This window comes from Dermacentor silvarum, chromosome 2 (genome assembly GCF_013339745.2).
Source record: "Dermacentor silvarum isolate Dsil-2018 chromosome 2, BIME_Dsil_1.4, whole genome shotgun sequence".
NCBI classification, from domain to species: Eukaryota; Metazoa; Arthropoda; class Arachnida; order Ixodida; family Ixodidae; genus Dermacentor; species Dermacentor silvarum.
Window position 1 is genome coordinate 235557255 of NC_051155.1, and position 25824 is coordinate 235583078.

The window sequence follows — 25824 nt, forward strand, 5'->3', positions numbered from 1 at the left end:
CGTGGCAATCATCTCCGCCCTGTTGCATTGCGAGATGTGCTCAGGTCACCAGCGTAAATTCCTGCTTGAATTCCTAAGCGCATCCTTCCGGAACGCACACTCTATCTGATCTGCAAACGTGTCCGCGGGAACTTGAAATCTCAGTTCTACCCATCAAAACTTACACGCGTACCGCATGGTCAGCCTTACAAGGTCCTTGAACATACCCACATTCCCTGTACCATAATACCGTAAAATTATATGGGCTTATATGGAAACATACTGGTCTTTATACAGGATCCCATATGACATGAAAAAATTGTAGTGAGAAATTGGGCTACTTTGTGTTCGCTCATCTCCGTAATGCGCAGACTGCTGCTTACAGCCACGAAAGGACACAACAAACAAGGTCGACGAAGCCCAGCCCGCATTCCGTCGTCCTTGTCTGGCGTGTCCTTTCGTGGTTGCAAGTTGTTCTGAGATCATTACAAGATATGATATTGTAAATGCCGGCCATATGGGGCTTACGGGATTTTATTGCGATAGCATTATAGGCAAACGTCACCAACCTTGAAGGTATCTAACAGGAAATATGGGCCGATCCCGAAAGCAGTGCAATCCGACACAGCATCTGAAAGCGCTAGCTGTCACGAGGAAAGAATGCCAGGAACTGGCACGTGACGTAAGCGCCAGAGGTTTCAAAGAGCGACTTTGGCACGAGAGCAGCATGAGTATGATCGAGGCCTTATTGGTTAGGGCATTGGGTTGCTGCGCTGGAAGACAGAGGTTTGATTTCACCATTGGTGACGGATTTCTTTATAGCCCTATAGGCGGACTGCATCCACTTTCGAGCAATGCCGAAGATAAAACTCGAGGTTTGTTGAGCGTACGGGAGCACGTCATAGTGTGTACTGAAGTTGCAAGTTTGTAAGAGATACGAGGTATAGAGACGTCACTTGATAAGTGAGAGAGTGCAAGAATGCGCGCAGCTGTCGAGACGTCACAATCATCGAAATCTAAGTATGTTAGCGCATACTTAGGGAGTTACGGTGCTAAGTTCTGCCCCTATAGTATTTTTTTGCCAATAGTGACAGGCCATTCATGCTATTCAAAAGCACGCTTAGCTGCGCGCAGCAATTTATTTGCCACAACAACTCTCTAATTAACCTAGGTCTTTATGTACTTGAACATTTGACGAAACCTTTATAGCGAGGCTCTCCAACGATCGGAGAAGCTAGTATGTGTGATGGCGTCCGGTATAACGTAACCTGATCGGGTTCATTTAGTCTGTATGAGCACTCACCGTGCCTCCGATGGGGATAACTCCACATTATCAACGACATACCTATTAGCTTTAATCCTTCAGAAAGGCTCTATATATCTAGCACAAAACAGACAACGATCGTAGACTTGCTACACTGCCACTGTTTTCGCGAAGAGGGTCAATGTTATTGTCCCAAGTACGCCGCAAGTTGACCTCGTCTAATAATAAAACTTACGTCACCACCAGAATAGCATTACGCAAGCAAAGCATGAACCAATATGCGTCCCACATTCGGTGAGGGAAAACCCGGGGATTGCAGTGACCTGTCGGCTGTAAATGGGACGGGTATTCACCGCACACGTGGAGTCCTGTGCCACTAAGAATGCGGAGGCAGCCATGGACCGCGAACAGCTCGAAGTGTTGGCAGAGATTCCAGCACATTCCTCACTCGCGAAGCAGTAATATACCGAATACCACACAAGGAGCATCTTGGACCTCCTTTTCCGACGGGTACGCTATAGTGAGGGACATGTTTAGTGCCTGAAGATAGGGAGCTAAGAAAGAAGCAATATTGTCACGTAGTAGTGGCGGTGAAGAAAACAGCCGCGAAACTGTGAATGACGAAACAGACTTTGTTGGGGGAAGCCTGTGCGCACAAAAGCAAGTTGCACTCGAAACACAACGATAGCAGCGAACACAGTCGGCGATCGTCGAAATCTGATCAGCGGCGAAACGCGTCGGCTTTCATAAGTGAGTCATCGAAGGTTACAGATTAATCCCTGGTACCCGCGTGTCTTTCCGAAAGTTCTAGACAATTCGCATCGCTCATACAATCAGATTGCATGAGCAGTCGGTGACAAGAGACAACGGATAGAAGCGTCGATAACGTTCGAGAAACTTCCGATACATGCAGGCACGTCCTGTGCCTAGCGATAACGCTTAACATTTGTTAGCCGGTGAAAAGCGGTCACCGGTGAAAGATAAACATGTATACGTGTCAATATGCACCACGCTAGGAGACACCGGCAACCTCTTCCCGAGCTTCCGTGAACGCATAAGTAATGTACCCTGTGTCTAAGGCAAAATATATTATGTTGTCTCTCACAAGCTTCTACTGGTAAGATGATCTAAATTTGAGATCATCGAAACTTCAGCTCCAAAACAAAGCCGTATACCATACGATCGTAATGGGCGCTCGAAAAAGGACTGAGATCTAGCCTAGGCTGTTTACACGCCTTCAATTATTATCTTGCATTCTAAGTTCGCAAGCTCAGAAGGAGGCGTTCTAGACACAGTGTCAAAACGCCGGAAGCTTTCGAAGGTTTCGACGATTGACATGGCACTGCTCTACGCAGCTGCGTTCGAGGAAACAGTGCAACGCCGAAAGTTCATTGGCTTGGACCAGTTATATCCGTGGGTGCCTTTAGAACAGTGTTAAGGAACTCTGTAAACCTGCCCTGCTCAAAACTCAGGAAGAGTTGGTAAAATACCGCTACTCTATCGGAACAGAATTATCATGCATATTTCCAAAGGCGCCTGCTTTTACTTGTACTTGGTTAACAGCGCGGATAATTTTAGGCCTACTACGTTTTAAGACTCTTGTAATTATTTCCACGACAAAACAAAGTTTCGGCGAACAACTGTCCTCTCCCCCTCCCACCTCATGATTGATATTGCAAATTATGATTTATACTTGGGAAATTGCGCGTTCAAGCGCGCACTTCCCCGAATGTCCTGCATATTCTTCTTTTTGAAATCATAGGCTAATGAGAGCGCGTCGCCTCGCTGAGAATACTCTATTTTCGTTGTAAAATGCCAATGAATTCACGGCAGAGATCTGCAGGGATCGGCAGTATCACGCTCAAATACATTTAAATACAATAAACCAACAGATCTGGTGTAGCTATCCTAGCCTTATTATGGGTTTAGCGGTACAGGGGATTTATAGAACGCACATGTTCAGAGCGCCACGTTGCTACAGTGCGTAATTCTGCAAAACGTGATATGATGCTAAGGCGGCTTAAAATCATGCTTCAAAGAGGAAATAAGATATATTCGTCCTCGGCCTAAAATACAAATTATGTTGATATCACCTGCACTTCTACGTGTATGTACAAACGTAAAGGGACACCATACTCGAAAAAGAATTAATGCGCGTGACTTGCTTTGACTGTATTAACATGCTGCAATTGACGTCATTTTCTCCGTTCGACAACATAGTTACTCTATTGCAAGTTTAAAGAAGCCCACCTGCGCCCCACCCAGCTCGAGAGGACCGCACCAAGCACTGAGAATCACTACGCCGAAGATGCATGTTCTGACGTCATTGATCACCCACCTCTGATTGGCCCACGCGCTTCTACGAGAGATGGATATATACAATGACATCATTTTCTCACGGCTGACAGAGAAGGCGTGAAACCTGAAAGAGGAATTTTGTCAAGCCTTCTAGAGGTGTTTTATTTTCAACACTAACTTCGCTATTAGTTGCCACGTGGCCCATCTAAAACCTATCCATAGGCTATAGATGGGCTGTAGCTTTATAGGCTATAAGAGTGGGCTGTATCTATAACATACATCCTGTCTATATAAACACCTTACCGGCTACCCTGGCTTAAATTTCTTTTCATTTGCCTACACATGGGCAACAAAGATACAATGAAAAATTGTTAATTATTACGTGCAATGTCACTAGACAAGACCTAAATTCTACGAACTGGTTCTGAGGCTCGAGATATTGGACTTTCAATTGCTTACCTACAAGACTGTGATCTGTGTGCAGGTGGCGTCTAGACTATAGACCATAACACTCCTCTCTGGGATAACGTCCACGGAGAATACAATAAATTTAGGTAAATGCCTATACAGATTATACAGACTGGCAGAACAAGCTTATGTAAGGCTAGACAATGATCAAAGATAGAACCAAAGTTACCACAACCTACGCAAGGCTCTACTATTTAAAACAAGTATTTTCACCTTCCAGTTATGCCTTTGCAATCTCAACCCCTTTAGCAAAATTAGACACGCGCGACGCCTTACCCCGAGGTCCACGTAGACTGGTATAAGCCGTCCCGAGACGGTACCGCAATCGAGAGTGAGGATGCAATGCAGGCTGGATCTCGACATGGTCAGCAGGTACGGGTGCACGAGCAGCATCGACTCCATCTGCGTGCAGAACACTCACCATATACTCACGTGCGGGCGTCGCAAATATGTGCCTCGTATGTAAGTGTCGTGCCAGTCGTCATATTGCTGTCTCGTTCGCAGTTTCCTCGATTCTGCCGAAAATTACCTGGCGGCTAGTGTCAGACTAAAGCGTGGCTTTTCGCCGCGCCACCAGCAATCCATCAATTCCTATTGCTCATAATAAGGCGCGCAAGGACGTTAGTGTTACTATGTAGTCGTTATATATTAACGCGATAGCGTTTAGGGTCCCGTGTCACCGAAAATCTGGCGTTTGCGTCGGCATTGTCGCCCACGGCCGAGAAAATCATCCCCAACCACGCAGGCCCTCCAAATATATTTTACCACTAAAGTTGCTCACACGTTGTCTTGCATTCTTTACAAAGTTATTCCACGGAATTTTGAGGTGACAGCCCACAAACAATTGTCATGAAACAAAACACCGACAGCGCATGCCTTTTGTGCTAAATCTTCTCAGGCTGAAATATTAATGGTGCAAACAATAAAAGAAGGCTGGCCCACGAAAGAGGCCGCGTTTCTACCAGAAAGCGCGCCTTCGTGCATAGCGTTCACCGCCAGCGTTTCCCGGTAAACATTACGGTTACATAAGCTGCAGTTGCCGGGAAGTGTGAGAAACAGTCAAGGATCTTTGAATGCTATCGCGTTTCACTCTTGAAGGCGAAGCTTAAGCGTCCTCCAAATTTTTCACCGGAATATGAAGACAGATGCTTGCCTCTGGAAGTATGCTGAAATGGTTTAGCCATATTCGTGCCGTCAACGTTCGAGAAAATTTCAGCTAGTTTGATTTGGATCACTGTGTCGTCACGTCACAGATGACGAAAAGCGCCCGTGATGTCCGCTCCGAAGCTACTGCAAGACGGCGCAAATATCCGCATCACCATGGCCAACTTACCACACATTGTTACGTCATTACCTCAGGAGTATGCAAAAACAAAAGTGATTGTTACCTCGGGAAACACGGAGAGACTGTTACTTTGTCCACGTACACGGATGTGTTGCTTTCAACAAGTAGCCATGGTACTTAAAAATAAAACTGGTTCACGTTCCTAACGTACCAGTCGATAATAAGAACCGATTTGAAAGGCCATTCGAGCTGCCTTCGGGTCTCAGCAGAATAATCGAATGCAGCACGCACACAATTTGTGTGAAATAACAATGTTATAATGATACACAGGTTTCGTTCGACACTGACCGCAACGGTGGGCATAGATGACGCTGAAGTTTTGTTGAAGATTAAGCGTTTTTTATAAGTGTGTTATTTAGAAGACAACAACAAGTGTATTTGACGCCGCGTAGTTATATAGTTCTTCAAATAATTTTTGTCCATGAAATCATTTTAACAGCCATCCTTCGACATGAAGATGGCCTAGGCGTCGAAACTCCACAGGTCATTACGTTGTATATGACTATTCATACTTGAAATCCCTGCGGCACCATCGTGAAACTGCACTTCACTGCTGTCGCTTTTAAGAAAGAATTGATTAACGGCAAAATGCCTTTACAGATTGTATGATAAAAAAGACACGAATTGCTGATCTAAAGAGGTTATCTTTACGGCAAGCTCTTACATCAGCTGACATCAGCTAATATAGCTAATAAGTGGTTAACTAATCATTGTCTTCTAGCTAGGAGTGCCATAGTAATGAAATTTTCGAATTGAATCGAATGCAAATATTAGAGAAAAACAAACCCCGAATATATAATGAAATATCGAATATTTTGTCATTTCATAAGCAACATAAAATACAATTTTCGCACGCAGTCCGCTTGAGAAAAAGAAATCAAGCTCATATGCAATGACACATGCATGTAATACCGGTCACAATTAGGCGTCCGAATAACTGACGAGCAGCATAGATTATAAACAACAGCATTCAATTATCTGGGGCACCTGATAATGAGAGTAATGAAACAAGAGAAACAGCATGTCCACAGATGCACGTACAGTGTTGTGTTAGCTGAAGGAGAGAAGTGTGATACTGCAGCAGCGCACAATGTTTTAGAAGAGCGCAAGCATGGTGAGACTGGCTAAATAATAAATCGGAAAAAATTCGTATACAGGCTACCTACAGGAGATCCATCCTTACGGAATGCCTAGGAAATTGCTGAATCATTCGGAACAGCTCACACCCATCGCTCTGTCTACCTCGAGACTCCATTAAGTGCTTCTATCCCTTATATAATCAAAAGATACGAATATTTGACAACTTCGAATGGTTAACTCGCCAATCGAATGTGTATCGAGCAGCAGATGCTGTTCGATTCTTTTTCCTAATTTACAATATTGGCACACCCCTACTTCTAGTGAATATGCTGAAACAAGACGTTTTCCGAAGCGAAAATTAAAGCAAAGACAACAAAGTTCTATGTGATACGGAACATCGACTACTGAGCTACCATAATGTCAGCCGCCGCAAGCTTCGGGAGCAGATTTCATCGTTGCATCAAACGCGACGAGCGGAGAGCGGGCTGTGCTCCGTATATGAATGCATTGATCTAGTGTGTTGTAAAATGGAAGTGCTGCTCCGACAATAAACAAGCCGCCCACTTACTTTACAATAACAAACCATTCAAAGCCACATGAAATCAAAATATTCATAAAATCGTCAGACGGTGCCTGCTGCGCACCGATTAGCACCGCCATTATCGTATCTCTCAGAAATGTTGTGAGCGGTTGTTTCGGAGGTTTCTCTACCGTTCGCTTCGTTCAATGGCGCTACACTTGTCCAGCCATTTAATCAGTCGGATTCTTTCAATCATTTCACCTTTCTGTACTTTTTGGTGTGTGTTTGACAGTTCTACATTACTGAAAGATACCTAGCTATTCCGAACACAACCCTCGCAGTCGTAAAGAGAGTGCACCACGTGGCTTGTTTGACGAACATAATCGATATATCTGTAGATCGCGCCACAGATGAACCGAGAACGAAGGCGGGTTTATAGACTTCCAGCTGAGAGAGTCACTGTCGGTTTGCGTTGGAAAATGAACGCGGCTTGTTACTGATGCGCAGCCCGCGAGCGCGATGACAGCTAGCCGCACTGGTGGCTCGCTAAAAAATGAAACTGCCTAATTGTGCCCAAACCGAAGGTCCCGAGGCAGCAGTGCAAATTAAAGCCAGCGCCATCTGGGAGAGTCAGAGCTGTCAGAGCGTGTCTGCGCAACTGTCTCGGTCGAGACGAGCGCACAATGAATTGAAATCTCTACGCGAAAAGCAGTATGTGTTGTGTGCTGATTTGTGGATTTGTTGAGTGACCGGCCACTACACGGAGGCCGTTGTACGCGATCTTATAGGGTTAGCATGCACGCGCGCCATTTCATGCCTTAAAATAGACTCGTGAATATCAGAGAGAGAGAGAGAGAAATAATAATATTTAATAAGAAGAAAAGCGGAGAGGTTGGCCGGAGGAGCGTGTGTCTGGCCTGCTGCTTCTGGTATTAACAATCACCAGAATTCATTTTACAGTAGAAATGGAAACTATAAATTACGATGCGAGTATAGTACTTGTCCGGCAGGGAGGGACTCCGATATCACAAAACCAAACATTAACGGTAATTATCTCCACGGCACACGGCTCATTGAATGCCGAGTCTATAATGTTTATAAACAAATGCGATAAGTGTGTAAACAGCAGGTGCTACACCCCGTACATTTAATTTGTGTGGTATGAAACCGAGACTCACAGCGTTTATCTATATCGCCTTCAACCCACAAAACGGTCTATGCTTTATTGTCACAGGATTCAGACACCGCCTTGCCACGAGACACTGAAACTAAACAGCATGTGTTTCGTCTGGTTCACAGACCTTGCGCTAAGCCTTGGGTCAGCTAGAGCTGCGCTACACAATTAGCGGTCAGCTGCAGTAACCTTCTGTGTTCCGTCAACGATATCACGAGCACGAAAACTGCGCAGAGCCGTCGTTTCGGGCGCCAATGAGTTCATTATACGTGCTTAGGTCGTCTGAAACTGCGGCCATAAATTGTTTGTTTTCATGAAAACGCCTCCCGTTAGAGAAGACGTTAGTCAAAGGTGCTGCTATGTAACAGTATATACGCTTACTATAGCCCTCGTTAACGCCGTTAGCGGATCGCAAAACAGGTCGTTTAGCATCGCCTATAGAATATGGTTTCTGTAAATGCCGCGCCCCGCCTTGCGACAACTTGAACCGATTAGCGCGAAAACATGGCTTTATTCTCAAGGTACTCATCGTATTATTCTTTTTATTCACGACGCGCCAATGCCAGTGACGTTAACTTTTTTCATTAAGTAAAGCTCAGCAGCTCTTTTGCCCACCTATCGCAAATGAAGCTGCTTGGGAATAATTCATCCAAGGTCGTTAACTCCTATCATAGACTCTTATATGCAAGTTATCTTGATCAGGCGATCTAAACCGAATGCCCAACAAGGTCATTAACTCCTATCATACAGTTTTGTATTAAGAGTGCTCATATGTAATTTGTTGCGATCAGACGATTAAAACCAGAAGTCTCGCTCGCGCCTACAAGCCCTCCCCACTCACTTTTTTATTCCCAAGTTCCACAGGCACAGATGACAATAAATACAGGAAAGCGAGGGGCGACATGAACTGTTTTTGCAATAAAGCCTCGTTTACGATCCATATTACAACGGATGCTAACGCCAAGCCGTCCCACTAGCAAGCTTGCAGACATGCAACACTGCATCCGACAGCACTGCCCTTTTTGGTCAAGTACAACAAATACCACTGAGAGGGCAAGACCTTGAGAGCTCACAATGCAGTTTTTGTTGCTACTGCATGATGCAAAAAGTCTTCGCATTAGTTGTCTTTATGCATGTACTGCACGGTTGCACTCTATATCTTCTACATGTGGCCAACATTATGTCTATCTGACTGTTTCACGCACGAACGGGGACGCCGGGCTCGCAACGACATCAAAGCCAAGCCCGTAGGCGTCGGTGGAAATCGACACTTAAAGCTCTAGTGCAGAAATCCGATACAAACATGAAGCAGACTTTACATCAACAAGCCAGAAACGAAAGGAAAAGAAAACGTCAGTACCTGACAACATATATCACTGTTAGTAACGTGTTCATCAATTTCCCATAAATACGCAAGGAATCAAAGTGACAGAAGTCAGGATAATTCACGATGTATCTTGCTAGAACATTGTCCCTGTCCATGCATTTATATATATCTAACGCAATGCACTACCACGGCCGTCATGCAAGCATGGCGCTTTCTTTACGCTCACGTGCGCAGTAAACACGCCTCTTCACATTATTCTGTTAAGTCTCTCAATGAAGTTAAGTCTCTCAATGAAGTCTCTCAATGAATAAGACCAGCAAGGTCCAGCGCATCATGCTACACTCGTTTGAAGTAACTATTTGGTATTTCAGGGCTAGACCCTCTCAACTAAAGCTACCATGTTTGCGCAGCCGGATGTCCACAGGCTGACAGATATGACTTTACCTGCACACTCGGCCATGCTTGTGTGAAGGGTGCTCTAGAAACTCAGTGGCTGTTTACACGATAATTCGCCGGCAAGGTGCATATCATTAATTCACCACTCAAAGCTAAACCGAGATGAGTCAAATGTTAATGCCGGTTTCATCGTATTCTCCCCATACAGACGGAAGTCTGTTCGCCGAAGACGTAAAAGGCCTAGTACACAGATGGTGTGGGTTTGTATGCCATACATATGAGAGGTGCTTCGCGTCCTCGCCAACGAGACTGAATCGACTGAATTTTGGCATCTCGAAGTTCAAACATAATGTTAGATCATCGTTGACAGCACTAACCCCAGCGTTTCATTTATGTTGGCTCATAACCCCACATAATGTCTTCGCCTAACTTTCCTGTGCTCCCGAATAAAAAGAAACAAAAACAAAATAATCCGCGACAAAAGAAAAAGAACACTGTATAGTAGAGTGAAACACCGAGATACCAGTTTTTTTTTTTTTTTTCAGTGGTATGACAAACCGGAGAAACAGGAAGTCATTCCAGATAAGGCAAAAAAAGAAAGGAGAGAGAAATACCGAAGGAAAATCCCAACGTTGTACGCACAATAGAAGAATACAGCTAAAGCTGCAGGAGACTAGCGCTTTTTTGTTTTTCTTTGCTTGCTTTCATATAGCGTCTCGGCAGTCTTCAGACTAACGGGTGCCTAGAGTATACTGAAAGCCCTTGCTCCCAAATGACCGAGCATGTAGCCGGGCGTGTGTTTGTATGTATTGCTGCTGCCTATATGTATGTAGTGGTCATCGCTAGGCAGAAGCGAAGGAGGTGCGATGGCACCGAAAGTGCACAAATAACGAGTAGCCTGTAAAATGTTCAGCAAAAAATTCACCGACGATTACGATACTCTCTAATGCGAAATTTGTTTTCATTTCGGGATATATTGGCTGGCGCAGACAATCTGTCTCATGCGGCATGTTGCAAACGGAGCGAAATGTGGCGCGACTGCCTCGATAATCTGGAGATAGCGAGAGCCAGCGCGTGGGTGACGTGTATAGGCGCGATTCACAGCAGCCGCCGCATACAGACCTCCCAGACGACGCGTGCTACTCTGGCGCCATGTTGTAACCATCGTCGCCGCATAGCCCGTCTTCCGCGGCACTACGCTTTTTTTCTCACGCTTTCGCCATAGCCTCCTCCTCCGCTTTCTCCTCGCTATCGCCGTCTTTCATCCGCCGCTGCCGCTCGGTTACGCCGACGCTCAACGCAGGAATAGGCGCCTAAGAGCTGCGCTCTAAAAAATGAACATCCAACGCCGATTTTGTTGTCGACTCTGTTGTAGACAGTGGCTGAACCATGGCTGAAAATTTGGATGGGTCCGTTTGGTCTACGCCGTGGTAGCCATGTGCTCGCCATGCAGTGCTGAGAAGTTCCTGTCGTATATCTTTGGTAGCTAACTCTGCAGAAAAAAATTTATAACGGACTTACTTCTTACAATCATTTACTGTATACAGGGTTTCCCAGCTATCCCGCAGCACGATTTAAAAAAAAGAGGCGCGGCGTTACGCGAAGCAAACCTAGTGTGTATTGTTTCCAGTACAGTGGAGTAGCCGCCAGTAATTTTTTCGTTACTGAGATTTAATTAGCTAATTGTAATTAATTATCTAACTCGAGAAGTACTGTACTAATTATCAAAGTGTCAATGAGAAAATTGTAGAGCAACATGAAAAACTCCCGATACAGCTTTCTGTTGTTCAATACGTGCTACATAAATGTGTTTTTCCGAGTGTGAAAGGAGCCCGCGAATACACGCAGAATTGTCGCGCGACTGGCCGCTCGAGGCACTTCGTGTGTACAACAGCAGCAGCAGCAGCACCTTACTCTCTCTTTTCATGAGAAACCAAGCAAAGGTCTGAAGTAATTTCAATCAATATTGCTGCTATGACTACATGTCAGTCGACTTTGGCGCCTACGCCTGGTTAAATGAGGCTCTGCGTCAATGTTTACTATTGAAAGGCACGTGTAACTAGCTTAGGAAGGTTGAATTTCCACGAACTGACTTATTAGTTGGCCACTTACGTCTTTCATAACAGTGTCTTAATACATGATAATCCTAATGAGTCATCATTCAAAGCGTGTCGAAGTCTCTGGCTCGTCTACGTGTGGGCGGTGCACCGTAATGAACAGCCACAATCTGGCAGCGCTGGCGGAACAAATTGTGAGCCCGGTACAATCAAGGAGTGCTTTATGCTCACTCGCTTGCGCAAGCGTATATGATTCCTTTGATATTGCGTCGTCCAAACGCGTTGGCCGAACCCCACGACGGACAGCACTGCAGCTATCCTTATTTCCCGAGGTGGTTTGCGAAACGCCTATGCTGAAATTAATCAGTCGAATCTGTCAGTTGCGAGGTCAAGGCACTTCCGCTTACGTGGACAGAAACTCAGCATTCTCAAGCCCAGTTCTCAAACCTTGCCACCATGAACTCAAGAAATAAATAAATTACAACTTCAACGAAGCTATAACCGACTGAAAAAGAACGATGCAAGAAAATTGAGTGCTAAAAAAGAGAACAAAAATTAAAAAGAGGCACGAAAATGGCGAGAGATTGAGGCTTTTACAGCGCCGCTGCAGTTTGTTTCGAAACATGCAACCCCAACAATCATATCCGTTCACTGGCGTTTTAATCGGTAGGCATCATACGATTAAGTTGACAACCAGTAGTAAATGACTCAAAAGTGAACCTGACAGTGTCATTTTGGGGAGAATTCTCCTGCATAAATATTTATGCACATAGAGCTAAGGCATCTCTGCATGGCATTTCCTTCGCATTTCACTCATTTAGTTTCACGCCTGTCCGCTGCTCTTCAGTGCATGCATCAGTAGCATAGAAGGAATAAGTCCAAACCAGACGATGGGTTCACACGAAGACGAAGACATAAGCTTACCAATTACCAGGGCGACTGTCAGCCTAGAGTCAACATTTCGGCAAAAGGATTTGTCCCGACGAAAACAAGCCCCCATGTCGAAACGTTTGCTTTCGAGCTGAAAATTCTCTTGTTCATCCACTGTTGATCAATAGTTACGCATATTTAGCTACACCAACAACCATTTCGCATACAAATTTAGGGCTCTTGCTGCCGACACGAACCTTCACTCTGAATAAGCTAGTATGCAGCTTTCTTTAACTACAAAGTTGGCTACAACGCCCGGGCAATTGTGCAATTAATGGCACCCCAATGAAAGTTATCACATCCTTTAAGATTGTTAAATCGCAGAACTAACCTAACGCCGATGCGCTCAAAAGCAACGATGTACTTTTATTTCTTGTACTTTTAGTACAATTTTATTGCCACAGCGCAGGACCTGAGTTGCTTAACTGAAATTTATTTATGTCTATGTGTGTGCCACTTACGGGGCCATTCACAGCGCTGACGAGTGCGATCAAGACCTCGTAGGAGTTGAAGCTTGGGCCAACGTTGACGTAGTGGTGGATGTTGCCTAGAAAGGCCTGCATGAAGCCCACGTAGTACAATATCCGCAAGAGCGTAGCCATGTAGCAGAGCGAGGGCAGCACCTGTGTACACGTCATTGCAGTATATTTTAACAGCTTCGTGCGTAAGCCTGACATGCACGCTTTTCTAAGCACTGGCATCAGTCCTGCGAAGCGACCGTCCTATACGAACAGTCCTATACGAAGCGACCGAAAGGTGAAGTAACCGCCAAAGGCAACATGTCTTATTAAGCGAAGCTTTATAGGATCACAAGTCTCGGCGGCGGTGGTGGTGGTGGATCGGCCCACTGAAAAGTGGGCCGATCCTGGTGGTTCTGCAGAAAGGGTCCCAGCTCAATGGCACTACCAGAGACAAAAAGAAAGAGAAGAGAGAAGAGAGAGAGAAAGAAAGAAGAAAAAGAAAGAAACAGAAAGAAAGAGAGAGGAAGAGAGAGAGAAAGAGAGAGAAAGGAAATCACCAGGAATGTCAGATGCACACACTACAATCTTCGCTTACCCCTATTTTCTCGACAGGGGAAGGGCTGGTGATTTTTGATTTGTTATTACAGTTAGGGTGTCGAACTTATAACGTACCTTTGAGGTTGGAAGAAGAGGGACATCAGTGAGGAAATTATAACGCTATGCTTGTTCGTGTTATTCTATATTTAGAAAAAGCTGTTCGGAGTTAAATTATTTTAAACTGTGGATTTGTTGGCAGGCCAGCTTCTATCACCCAGTTCGTCCGGTTGTTGGTGCTGTTGCTCTTTGAGAGTGGTGGTACAACTGTGTTAAGTCATGTGTTTTTACAAGATTGATTGATTGATTGATTGATTGATTGATTGATTGATTGATTGATTGAGTGCGTGAGTGAGTGAAAGCCCGAGTAAATGAGCGAGCCGGCTCACGCTGAACGCGAACACAGGCGGTATATCGACGACATCGTCTCGTACGACGGGCGTGACGTTCGTCAGGGGTCGGCTCATGTTCGCCCCCTGCGCCAGGTATCCGAAGGCGAAGCGCCCGCCAGCCGTAAGCCAGGACACGTAGCTACGCAGCTTGCTCACGGCGCAGGTCGCCAGAGGCGCTCCTAGGTCGAACCGAAGAAGAACCAGGCCGGCTAGAAAAGTGGCTGCGATGCAGCCCACCACTGGACCCCACGAGATCTGCACCGTTCAGAAGATTGCTCTCGGTGTCAAGGTATTACGAACAGGAATGAATATCTCGACTCGCTCACCAAGTAATTTTGCACATCATCTTTGGTGTTGCGCGGTAACCAGGTAAAGTAAAAATTAAGTCTGGAGTTTTACGTGCCAAAATCACGATTTTCTTATGAGGCATGCGGTTGTGAGGGACTCCTGATTCATTTTGACCACCTGGGGTTCTTTAACGTGCGTTTTTGAATTTCACCCCCATTGAAGTGCAGCCGCCGGGATTCGATCTCGCGTCCTCGGGCTTAGTAGCGCAACGCCTTAGCCACTACGCTACCACGGCGGGTTGCGCAAAGTACAGTGCAAGCGCTACAGTGTTTTCCGTGCTTTCATTTTCTTTGCGTGGTTGCCACGTAATGTTGGCAGGTACCAAACAGCGTATTTATCTGCATAGTAATATATATATATATATATATATATATATATATATATATATATTTAACCTGATGATACGTTTCAATATTGCTCCGATTCTCATTTCACGAGAAAAATATTCCCTGGCATGCTGACGGACTGCGATAAGAGCAGATAAGGCTTCACCTGGAGATTCCTTCTCTCCCCATCAGGACGATAAAGCTTGCTTGCCGAGTACAAATGACAACGTTGTATAGGCCAACAGTCAGCAACTCTATCATACGTCGCGCTGGTCACATGTATCAGCGAAGATGCTGAGTGACAGGAAGCATATGCACCTGCGCGCGACTATGAAATCCCACTTCTCCAAGGAGACATCGTTCTGACCGAGATATTAAATGCGAATGCATTTCTTAGTCGGGGCATGTCAGGCGTCTGTCGGTGTCCGCGCGCCGGCAGGTGTAATCTCTCCGCTCTCACTCCCTCTCCCATAGCAACAGCTGCGGGCGGGCGCGCTTATACTCGGCCCTAGCAACCGGAGCAGTTGTGCGGGCGGAGTAGCGGAGAGTGAGTGGAGAGGAGGAGCGCGCTCTGGCGTGTGAGGGCGCTTGCATCGCGGGAACTCGGCGGAGCTCCCGCGTGTGTGGAGAGAGTGTAGGAGAGGGTAGGTGCAGTGCTTCGTCGCTCTCTCTCCTCCCTGCGCCCCACTCTCCCGTTCGCTCGCTCGCACGTATATATAAATGGAGTGAAGCGCGCGCCTCACTCTCGACCGTTCGCTGGCTGGGAGCCTCCCAAGGCGATGGCAGAAGTCGGTGAAGGCGAATGTCTGACGGCAACGGTACCCCTAGCAAGAAGTGTAATACAATCCAACCCGAGCATTACACCTCTCGCTGGAGGTGACGTCACTGCAGTAGCTTCAACGTCATCATCAACCGGAGGAGAAGAAGCGGAAGACAAGGCTGCGAAGCGAAGAGCGCGTGATGCCGAACGCAAGCGAGCTGCCGATACCGAACTCCGTGCTCGGGAAGCCGCTGCGAAACGCCAACGCCGAGCCGAAGATCCGGAAATGTGTGCTCGATACGCCGCTGTGAGACGTCAACGGCAAGCCGAGAACGCTGAAGTTCGTGTTCGAGACGCGGCGGAGAAACGTCAACAGGTGCTGATGAATGTGTAAATAAATGGTTACGGTACAAATCCTCGTCTAGTCATTAATTTACGCCATTAAAATTACTACGCCGTGTACTCTCGGCGCAAGAAAGGCATTCGCATTTCCTCACGATTCCCTTCGGGGAGGTGGGGGCAATTTTTTTTCACTTCCTCCGCTTTTCATCCAAAAACATGAACGTTACCTCCTGAAAGCCTCTCATCGGCAAGCTAACAAATGGCCCAGAGCAGCTATACGCATTGTTTGAACTGAGTGACGCGATTAGTTGGAGTTACAGTCCTTTATAACTGCTGATATACAGATATCATTATCAGCAACTTTACTATCCTTCTGGCATACGTTTATATACATTTCATCCACACAAGTTAGTTCTCTGCGAAGTTATCAAAGTTACCTCTTACATCTCCGTTAATCATAATCGCATGAATATACCTGCAGCGTTCCTTTTTTTTTTCAGTGTATTAGACATTATCATACCTCTAATCTGGCCTAGTTTTCTTTGAGCTGTCTTTGTAGCTTGCTCAGTTTCATTGCTTCATTATTGTATCCACAATGCGACTAGCTATTAACTTGAAACATTTCCATTGCTTGGTGCCGGGAAGATGTCAGTAAGCCTACGTTTGCAACCAATTTCATTCCTTCTCCACATCGTATCGTATAACGCTTAGCGTAAGTGTTACGTAGCTAGCGTTTCCCGCTTCTTCGCTAACACTTCGTGTTAACCACCACATGCAGTGGTAAACGAAGCGGAATATTTTTTTTTAATAAGGCACAGCCAGCGTGCGCGCAGATATTGTTGTATTTAATTCAGGGATTTTACGTGACAGAACCCCGATTTGATAATGAGACGCGCTGTAGCGGGGGAGTCCGGATTAATTTTGGCCACCAGGGGATCGTTGACATTCCTCCAATGCACGGAATGCGGGTGTTCTTGCATTTCGCCCCCATCGAAATGCGACCGCCGCGGTGGGATTTGATCCCGCAACCTCGTGCTCAGCAGCGCAACACCATAGCCGCTAAGCCACCGCTACGGGTGGTGCAGATATTGTCTCACGCAGGAAAGGTTCTTCTGCACTTTCATCAGAGAGCAGTTGAGTTTAGTGATTGTTCAATGGATAGCCAGAGGCGCATGGACCGTTACTGCACGTAATTACAAGACAACAATGGGGCAGCTAAGAAAGAAAAAAAAAACTATTACAGCGTGAAACGAGGAGAAAGCGCTCGTGTATAGCACAGAACTATATAAAGTTCTGGGATATATGCTCATGTGAGCCTGAGCAGACAGTGAGTAAAGAAGGGGCGCCGCATTACCTGATTGCGATTATTGGAGAACATGTAGCCCAGCAGCAGCAAGAGGACGATTCCGGCCAGCGAAGACATTCGCTTTAATTCCCCGTTTATGTCCCACAGCATTCCCCCGAGCAGAACCGCCAGACACGTGCCCCATATTTTGTTCCTCCTGCAGTCAAGATAAATAGTATCAAACGAGAACGAGAGTAAGTGGAATCATTTTAGTAATAGAATCGAAGCGAGCAAATTACACCCGAAAGAAACTTGAGGGAAAAACACTTCTTCTTTTATCTGTGCGCAGAGTTTAAAACTCGAAGCTTACGCACCCGTTCATTGTCTCAAAATTTGAAACTACATAGTCAGCCGCACTTAAAACGTTTGTTTTGCCGGTGTCGTTTGGGGCCCAGGGTGGTAATTTCATCGTCATCGAAACTTTTTCGATGCACTAGTTCTTCCAGAAACTCTGCATGTAATTTGATCGAGGGAGATACCTTTTTTTTTTACTTAAAGTTATAATGTGCTCATTCTTCTGGAAACGCAGGAAGTATGTTTTAATTAGACTCGTGCTGCATGCATCAATTAATTGTGTTCATAAACTCAAGTGATATGCCGTGACTTGCAGTGTGGAGTCACTCGGTCCTCCGTGGTTTTCTTTCTTTGTTTTTGTATGTGTGTGTGTCAGAGCTACAGCACCGCACACCTTGTCCTTGTTAATTAATGAGCACGAATGTCCCAATGGCCTTTTTCCCATTGAGGCTGGGCATTCATTATCGCTTCTGTAATGGTTCCGCATCTGCTACTCGCTTCCGCTTGCAAAATGCATGCCGCCTGTCATTAATTTCCTCCAAAAGTGCCGCTACAACTTGAATTTCTTTGTGTAAACATCCCCCCCCCTCCCCCCATCTTGAGGCACGAAATAAGAATAAAATTCAAAGATAGTGCTACAGAGCAACGTGTCCACTAATGACGCTAAGTATAAACGGAATTACAGTGTGCACATGCAGCAATTTAACGAGCGATAGACATTGCAGCAGTCTCACACGTGTGATCCGTCATAACAGGCACTTAAAAAGCCTCGGGATCCCCTACACAGTCGCGCGCAACGCACCGGAGGGATGGTAGGCAGGTGGAGGAGGGGCCGCGCTTTACTGCGTTCTGCGCCGCTAGGGACCCGCCCGCGCGGCTGTATCTTGAAAGCCAACTGCGGTGGGGGCAGAGTCCGCGCTCCCTGTGTTTTCGCGGCTAACATCGCGTTGATGCGAGCGCCGGCACGCAGCTCAATTTGCTCGCTGCTGCTCCCGCGCTGATTCACTCTAGCATTTTGACATCGAGTTTTCCGCGGTCATCGAGTGAGATGCGTTCATGTTTGCTTGTGCGCGCATGACGCCATGCTTATTAATTTAGTTAGTGTGCCTATGCTTACAAGTTTATACGGCCGATAAAACTATTATCCTTACTTTGTATACCTGTCCACTAATTTGCTATCGCAATCTATGCTTCGCCTTTCGGGCGAAACTGCTGTTTTTTTTTTTTTAAGTTGCCTGCGGCAGATAGCATAATTCTAGTTCATGAGCTGGTCTACTAGAAGAGGCCGACATTACTTGCGCAAAAAAATAAAATGCACACTCGACTAATCAAGAAAAACTCACTAATTTGGTTTCACCTAATTATACCTTATGACCCATATTGCAATTTACAAATTCTAGCCGTGCAGTTCGCAAGGCGCATTCACTTGAACTCGATTATGCATTTCAATATTTTTGCGCAAGTAATGTCCGCCTCTTCGAGTAGACCAGCTCATGAACTAGAATTGTGCTATCTGCCACAGGCAACCGCTACATTTTTTTTAAGTGTTCGCTGAAACACCCGGCATATGGAAGCGTATAACGAGAATGTAACATTCAGGCAAATATTAGCTGACCTAAATACGAGGGCTGGTCGAAAGAAATGACGGCACACACTGTGAGTCTGCTGCAAGGACTATCGTATACCGTGACTTTCGGGCGCCCCTGTCTGTTTACAGGTTCCCAGAAATCTCGTGTCGCCACCGTCTTCGTAGCTTCACATTTAGAGAAAATAATCTTACATCGCTTTAATTGGGGCGGCAAACATATAGTGCGCCCGTGGAACCGTGAAAAGCTTACAAAGTGATTACAAAGTGGCCATGGAAAGTGGGCGGCGCAATCAAAGAAAAAAAAGATGGGCTCTTCTTAAGAGTACCTCGCAGAGATCATCGTGCTCGCTCTCTGGCAAATGCGCAGTCCTACAACAATCATTGCCGAGCCTTTGGATGAGACCCTGTTTATTGTGAGCACTGTGGCGAGAAAAAAAATGTTATGCGTAGTTCGATAATAGCGCCAAAGTATCACGATGAACAACAAAGTGAAACGAAACCTAATAAGGAACAAACTTTTTTTAGCGTGCCGAAACCACGGGCACAAAAGATAAAAGACGCGCATAGCGCTTGTGGCTTTTGTGTACGTCCGTGGTTTCCGTGCGCTAAAGAAGTTTGGTCATGAAATACCAATTAGCTCGATCCCTCACATTGTTAATAAGGGTACTCAGACTGCAGTGTTGTCACACCGCATACTTTATCATTTTCGTGCGCAAAACAGCTGTAATATCTGCTTCATGATGAAAAACAAGCAAAATAGGTCGCGGGCAAAAAAATAAGGAGAAGGAAAAGAAAGTGACCATATATACAAAGCACGAGCGCTGTTGTGCACGTGTCACCATGTAGACTGTGATTCTTAATCTTTTTGTCACTTTTGTTTGCGACCTTTCGCGCTGGTTTTTAAACTGGAGGCCTCGCGAACGGGATCAGCTTTCCGTGTGAACATTCAATGCATGAGCTCCATATAAAGGCTGCGCAACTTAAATAAGCTGCTTAAAAATCCGCAATGTGCAGGTGCCCTATAGCTCGGCTTTCTTTCGTAGTTCCAAGCTGTACTTCAGGTGGATTGTAACCTTGAGTTGTTGCTTTTTTCAATAGATAGGTAAGTTCAGTACGCATAAACTTCCACTAGCGCCGCTTTGATTTCAGGTGAAAGACGAGAGTTTTACTCAAAAGACATCTCCATGAACTTATAGGTTGTCGGTGACTTGCTGCCACATATCCAAAGTAAGTGGCGTTACCTCTGACACACATTCGAACCTGTAATGACAATGTAGAAAAAAATATATGCATCTGTCAAAAGGGAAAGCTCGAACATGGGAAGGCCCTTGTTCGTTGCGCAACCGAAATTTCCAACCGCTTATAAGTTTGTTTTTGTTTTTTCATTCCCTTGTTTTCCGCCTTCCTTGGCGCACCCCTTGACTTCATTTTTGGTGGCACAACATAGCCTCCGTACTTCCAAACGACCTATGACGCAAAGTTATTCCTCGCCTCAGACGCGTGCAGTAGAGAACCGCCTCTCGAGTTGAGCAATACGCTGTGCTCCAGCAGCGCTCCTCAGCAATTGCTGCAACGCGAAGTGAGAGATGAGACGCCCATTCGCTCTAGTGCATTCGAGTAAAAAAAAACGAGGCTTCTTGGTTGCGAAATTTCGCGAATCTTGAGTAATACGATAGCGCTGCCAGCGCAGCCATCCTAGCATACGGGTTCTGGTACTCCAGCGCACGTTTGCGTTTCTAAATTACCCCTATCGATCAGATCCATATATGCTGCACGTCCGATAATGTTATATGACCATATCGGGACCCCGCATAACATCCCGCATGTTCTTATACAACAGATGATGGGACACGTGCCATGTGATTTTATGAACACGTGGGAATCCCATATAAGCATCCCTATGTTCCTGTATATCGTAAGGGACATTCCCCATATGATATGCCCCATATAAAGTATGGTTGCTGGGACACGCTCAAAAAACTTCATCACTATATCTCCGGTATTTTTTTTTAGCCTTGTCAGTTATTCCTGGTTTCTGCGATCACTCTACAATTCATTTCACTATCCCACAACGCACACCCACGACCTCTCAAATACCGTAAAAAAAAATTCGTGACAACTGTGGAGCAGATGTTTCCTTCAATAATAACGAGCTACAGTGTTTTGCTGACTACTGCTTTCCACAGTTAGGGGGAAAGGTCTATTGCAGAAAACTCGCTTCTTTTCACGAAGAAGGTTAAAACGCTAATGAAAAGTATATTCCGACCCACCTGTTATCTTGATCTAATCGGGCTCCCTTGTTTGACGTATCTTTAAAGCACATAATTAATAAGAAAAAACATAGTTTTCGATGCTTCAAGCTGTCTAAGGAAGCTTTTGCGAAATCTGCTTACACTGCCGTTGTTCCGGAATAAAAAAAAAAAAAAAAAAAAGCCGAGTTCACTCAGCCAAGTTTTACTGTTTTTTTTTTTTTTTCTTTGCTTAAGCTCTACCTTATCTGCTTACAACTAATCCTAAGAAGTTGTGGAAAGTCATCAACGTACGTAAAGCTGAAGAAATAGCCCTTAGAGCAAACGCTGGAATTCCTGTCCCCCGCGAGCATTGTTCAACTGCTTTCGACAATATATTTTCGCTATCTTTTTCAGAGGCGCAATCTGCTACTTCTCCGTGTGCACGTTCTTTTATGTTCCCTCAAAGAGCCGTTTCTAGTGACGTCGATGAAATTTGCGAATTCATTAGAAATACTAAACTTTCCTCGTCGGCAGGCATTCAGCTCATAAATTAAATATTTTTAAGAGTACGGAAGCGTACTCATCTTTTTTATTATTATTATTTATTATTGTTTTTTTTGTTTATTTTTTGTCATATATTTTCGCCCAGTCTTCGTAGAGTTCAACGCTCCCATATGACTGCAATGCAGCGAGATTGCTCTAGTCCACAAGTCTGGCGATGTTCATAACCCTTTAAACTACCGGCCGATTTTTCTAACTTCTATTTTGTGCAAGTTACTTGAGCATACAATCTACTGCAACCTTTTTAGTTCTTTTTTTTAATTCATCATTTTCTTGCATCTCAGCAGCGCGGTTTTCGCAAACATTATTCTCGTGAGACTTAATTACTAACCTTCACTAATGATTTGTTCTTCGCTTTTGATATATCCTCAGTAATTGATTGCATTTTCTTTGACTTCACCAAGACATTTTACACCGGCTCACACGCTCTACTTTTATTGAAACTTCGTGTACACTACCCTGATCGTGGCCTGCTTATATGAATTGAATGTTAATGACCATGACTGCAAATCATGTCGTGTAACATGAAGTGTTCCTCGGGGGTCTGTCCTAGGGTCCTTCCTTTTTCTTATTTATACTGACCTGACTGATTCTGTTACCTATAGTGTAAAGCTCTTTGCTGACGAATGTGTTCTATAGCGGGAAATTTCTAGTGAGTCTGACAAATCCATCCTTCAGTGTGGCCTTAGTAAAAATTTTTCTCAGTACGACATGTGGGTTATGAAACAGTTTGACTAATAACGAATGTACAAGTAATAACATGTCGTGGCTAAGCATATTCAGAATGTTGTTAACAAAGCTAAAAGTTATCTTGGTTGTCTTCGTAGGAATTTCCGCATTGCTCCCGTCTCATTTAAAGTTCTACTGTTTAACATACTTGTTCGTTCTAAGTTCGAGTAGGCTTCGGCCATGTGGGACCTCTTACACTAGCTCGCTAACACAATCTTTAGAACCTGTCCAGAACCATTCTGCTAGATTTATCATTTCTAGTTACGCTCGCTAAGCTAGCACTGCTCGCATGAAACACGAACTTGACCTACCGTTCCTAGTTACTAGACCTATGCCTATTTCACTGGATAAGTTACACTAATAACGATTTGAGAATGTATCTCTTCTCACCTCCCAGCAATTTGTCATCTCGCACTGCTCATCAAAGGTAGATCGGGGGGCCAAAATGTAAGAGCGATGTGTACTCCGGACCCTTCATTCCTAAAACAAGTCGAAGTCTATAATCGCCTTCCTGCCTCCGTTGTTAGCATCACTGATCATGAAACGTTCAAGTTTGCGGTCTGTGACCACGTGCTACTTTGTTAGACTTGTTTATTTTGCTTTATTTCAACTCCTCTCTGTAACGCCTGTACGATCATGAGAGTAAGCAAATGAAATATAGTTGTTTCTCGCTTTTTTTATTTTTTTTTGCTTACCCTAATGTATGCTGTTGCTTTCGTTTCCGTTTGTGGCTATTCAAGTGAAGTATAATGCAGTCGTTACAATAACATGAATTCGCTGTACACTGCTGTGAAACGTTGAGGGGGGCAGCCACTCTTTCAAGATGCTGCAAGTAGCAGATTTTGTGCCGGCTGCTCCTTCGTTTATCGATGAGAGAAAATTAATAGGCTCGACTAGATATATGGGAACATACAGGCTTTTTCTATGGGATCTTCATTTCTTTATATGAAATTACTGTATATGGGGCACGAGGGATTTTAAAGCGAATTACTTTATTTGGCTCCTTCGCTCGTTTTCGTTGTAGTCGATGGTGATCGGTCTTTCATCGCCGACATGTGTTCTCGCGTGAGCGAGTTTCGGGGTGCTGTTCGTCGCCGAATGCAAACCATTATATAGCTCTGAGAAAGGCGTGCTCTTGCGCGAGAGCGGTCGGACATCTAGAAGGCCCGACCACACGGAGCACGGGATACGCGTCTGGCTAAGCGTATACGCGAGCGTACGCGTCTCCGAGTCCGTACACGAGTGACGCAGGGAAGAGCGAGTAGTCACGCGATACGCGCACAAGTGAGCGCTTCCTTGAGCGTAGCGCAGTGCTGCTAGAATCACCATCGAGAGAAACGTTCGTGCTTGGGTATGAGGGAACTTAATATTTGAAGGGGCCCTGAACCACTTTTTGGTGAAGTGGAGAAAAGCATTTGAAGGTTAAATAGGCTACTTCAGAAATACGTTGCCGGCAAAAAGTACTTCAATGCGTTAAGCAGAAGCGAAGTTATTGACAATCAAACACGGCCTTCGCTGTGCTCTCGTTCTTTCAATGCCTTGCACTGCGAAGGCTACAGCGGAGTGGGGCGGGGCCACAACGCTCCGCCTTCTAAATGTCGCTGTGGCGTGCAGTTCAAATTTCACTTTGGATATTAACATAACGTAGACGCCACGACCTCCGATTTTGCAAGGTGCCTACGACGCGCTAAACGTAAGTCAAACGCGATTGTCCTCAGCGACCCGCAGTGCGCTTAGCCAGTGGACTCGTGGCGGTCGGCTGCACCGCCGTCGACTCGTGGCGGTCGAAATACACCCACAACTGGTGGGTGTATTTTCTTACACGGTGGAACATGTCTTTGTTTAAACTCCAACAAGCCCCAGCATCTGCCTTAAATTACCTGTTACGACAGAGTTGCGCATCACATTTTTCGCCACCTCGGCCCCCAAGCAACTCATCGCGTGCTTATTCTTATGGGGCGTGTGCTGCGCTGGCGAAAGTGCAGGCCCAGCCTCAACGCAGGCGACCAGCGTTTCATTACTGATAGTGTCCATCGTCTTTGTGCCACGTGGAACCAGCGGTGACTCCTGGCGTCTCAGCACGGCTAGCCACTGTAGCACGGTTCCGAAATCTCGTGATGTCGGCGCACAAGCGGTCACATCAGTCGCGTACGCTTAACATCATGCTCTAAGTCAAGCATTGCCGTACCAACACCTCCTATATACAGAAGGTGGTGCTTCGTGAGATTAGAAGCCGTGATGGAGCGACAACCTTCCTCTTCCTGTCACCGCCTTCTCCCAACACCACGTTGCCTCCCTCCGTGCGTCGGCTGCGGCAGAGGGCTCCAGAAGTGGGAGAGGAGGATTACAGTCGCCTTCCACGCTAGCGCTTGCGCCGCAGGAGACACCATAAATGTGACGAATCGGCTTAAATGCATAGCATCCTATACTACCGCTACAATTAATGGCTCTGTTCTCTACGGAATTACGCGATGAAACAACAGACGCCACCTAAATGTGCTCACTGAAACAAATATACACCTCCAAGCGCCACATTTATTTAGTAAAGCAAATAGCTTTCCATAAGCGTCCGAAGGGAACGTTTCAGTTATGCTAAATCTATCCAGCTACATGTTCTAGGACCACGTTGGCGCTAGAAAATCCTACCGTACGCGCCCCCTGCCCTTTCCCTCACCAAGCGAACAGGCTGCCGAGACCGGGTCTACTCCTGGTGACCGCCTCGAGAACCGCTGCTGCGCCGAACACCGCCAGGGAGGCGTAGACGAGCAGCGTGAGCGCCAGTAGGAAGCGCCCGCCGCTGCACCAGCCCCCGCGGTGCCAGCCGTGTAGTACGCACCACGCCAGGTACGCGTGGTACACCAGCACCAGCAGGGCCTGGCTCAGGCGCTGCGCAGCGCGCCATTGCTGCGAGTGGCGCCGCCAGCCGTCAAGCGAGTAGCGGGCGCTGGTCGTCTGCGACGGCATCACCATCTCCGAGTGCATGGAGGGATCGGTGGGCACCAGCTGCGACGACAT

At 45.9% G+C, this 25824-nt stretch overlaps 1 protein-coding gene across 1 annotated transcript; it reads right to left on the reverse strand.

Annotated features, from left to right (window-relative positions):
* Window positions 1-3847: 3847 nt before the first annotated feature.
* On the reverse strand, window positions 3848-25824 carry LOC119440753 (sodium/nucleoside cotransporter 1). Its single transcript, XM_049663044.1, has 6 exons — window positions 25484-25824; window positions 17416-17563; window positions 14283-14540; window positions 13300-13461; window positions 4286-4411; window positions 3848-3877 (listed from the first exon to the last, which is right to left on the reverse strand). Exons 1-6 carry the CDS (start codon window positions 25822-25824, stop codon window positions 3848-3850), a joined length of 1065 nt encoding a protein of 354 aa, XP_049519001.1.

Bases quoted from the DNA above. Each gene is read 5' to 3' on its own strand.
- LOC119440753 (XM_049663044.1), bottom strand. From the start codon at position 25,824: ATGTCGTCGCAGCTGGTGCCCACCGATCCCTCCATGCACTCGGAGATG. The intron at 13,462-14,282 runs GTGAGCCGGCTC...ACGTGTACACAG, and splicing joins CGCCTGTGTTCGCGTTCAGC to GTGCTGCCCTCGCTCTGCTA. The intron at 4,412-13,299 runs GTAAGTGGCACA...TTCTGCACGCAG, and splicing joins TCAGCGCTGTGAATGGCCCC to ATGGAGTCGATGCTGCTCGT.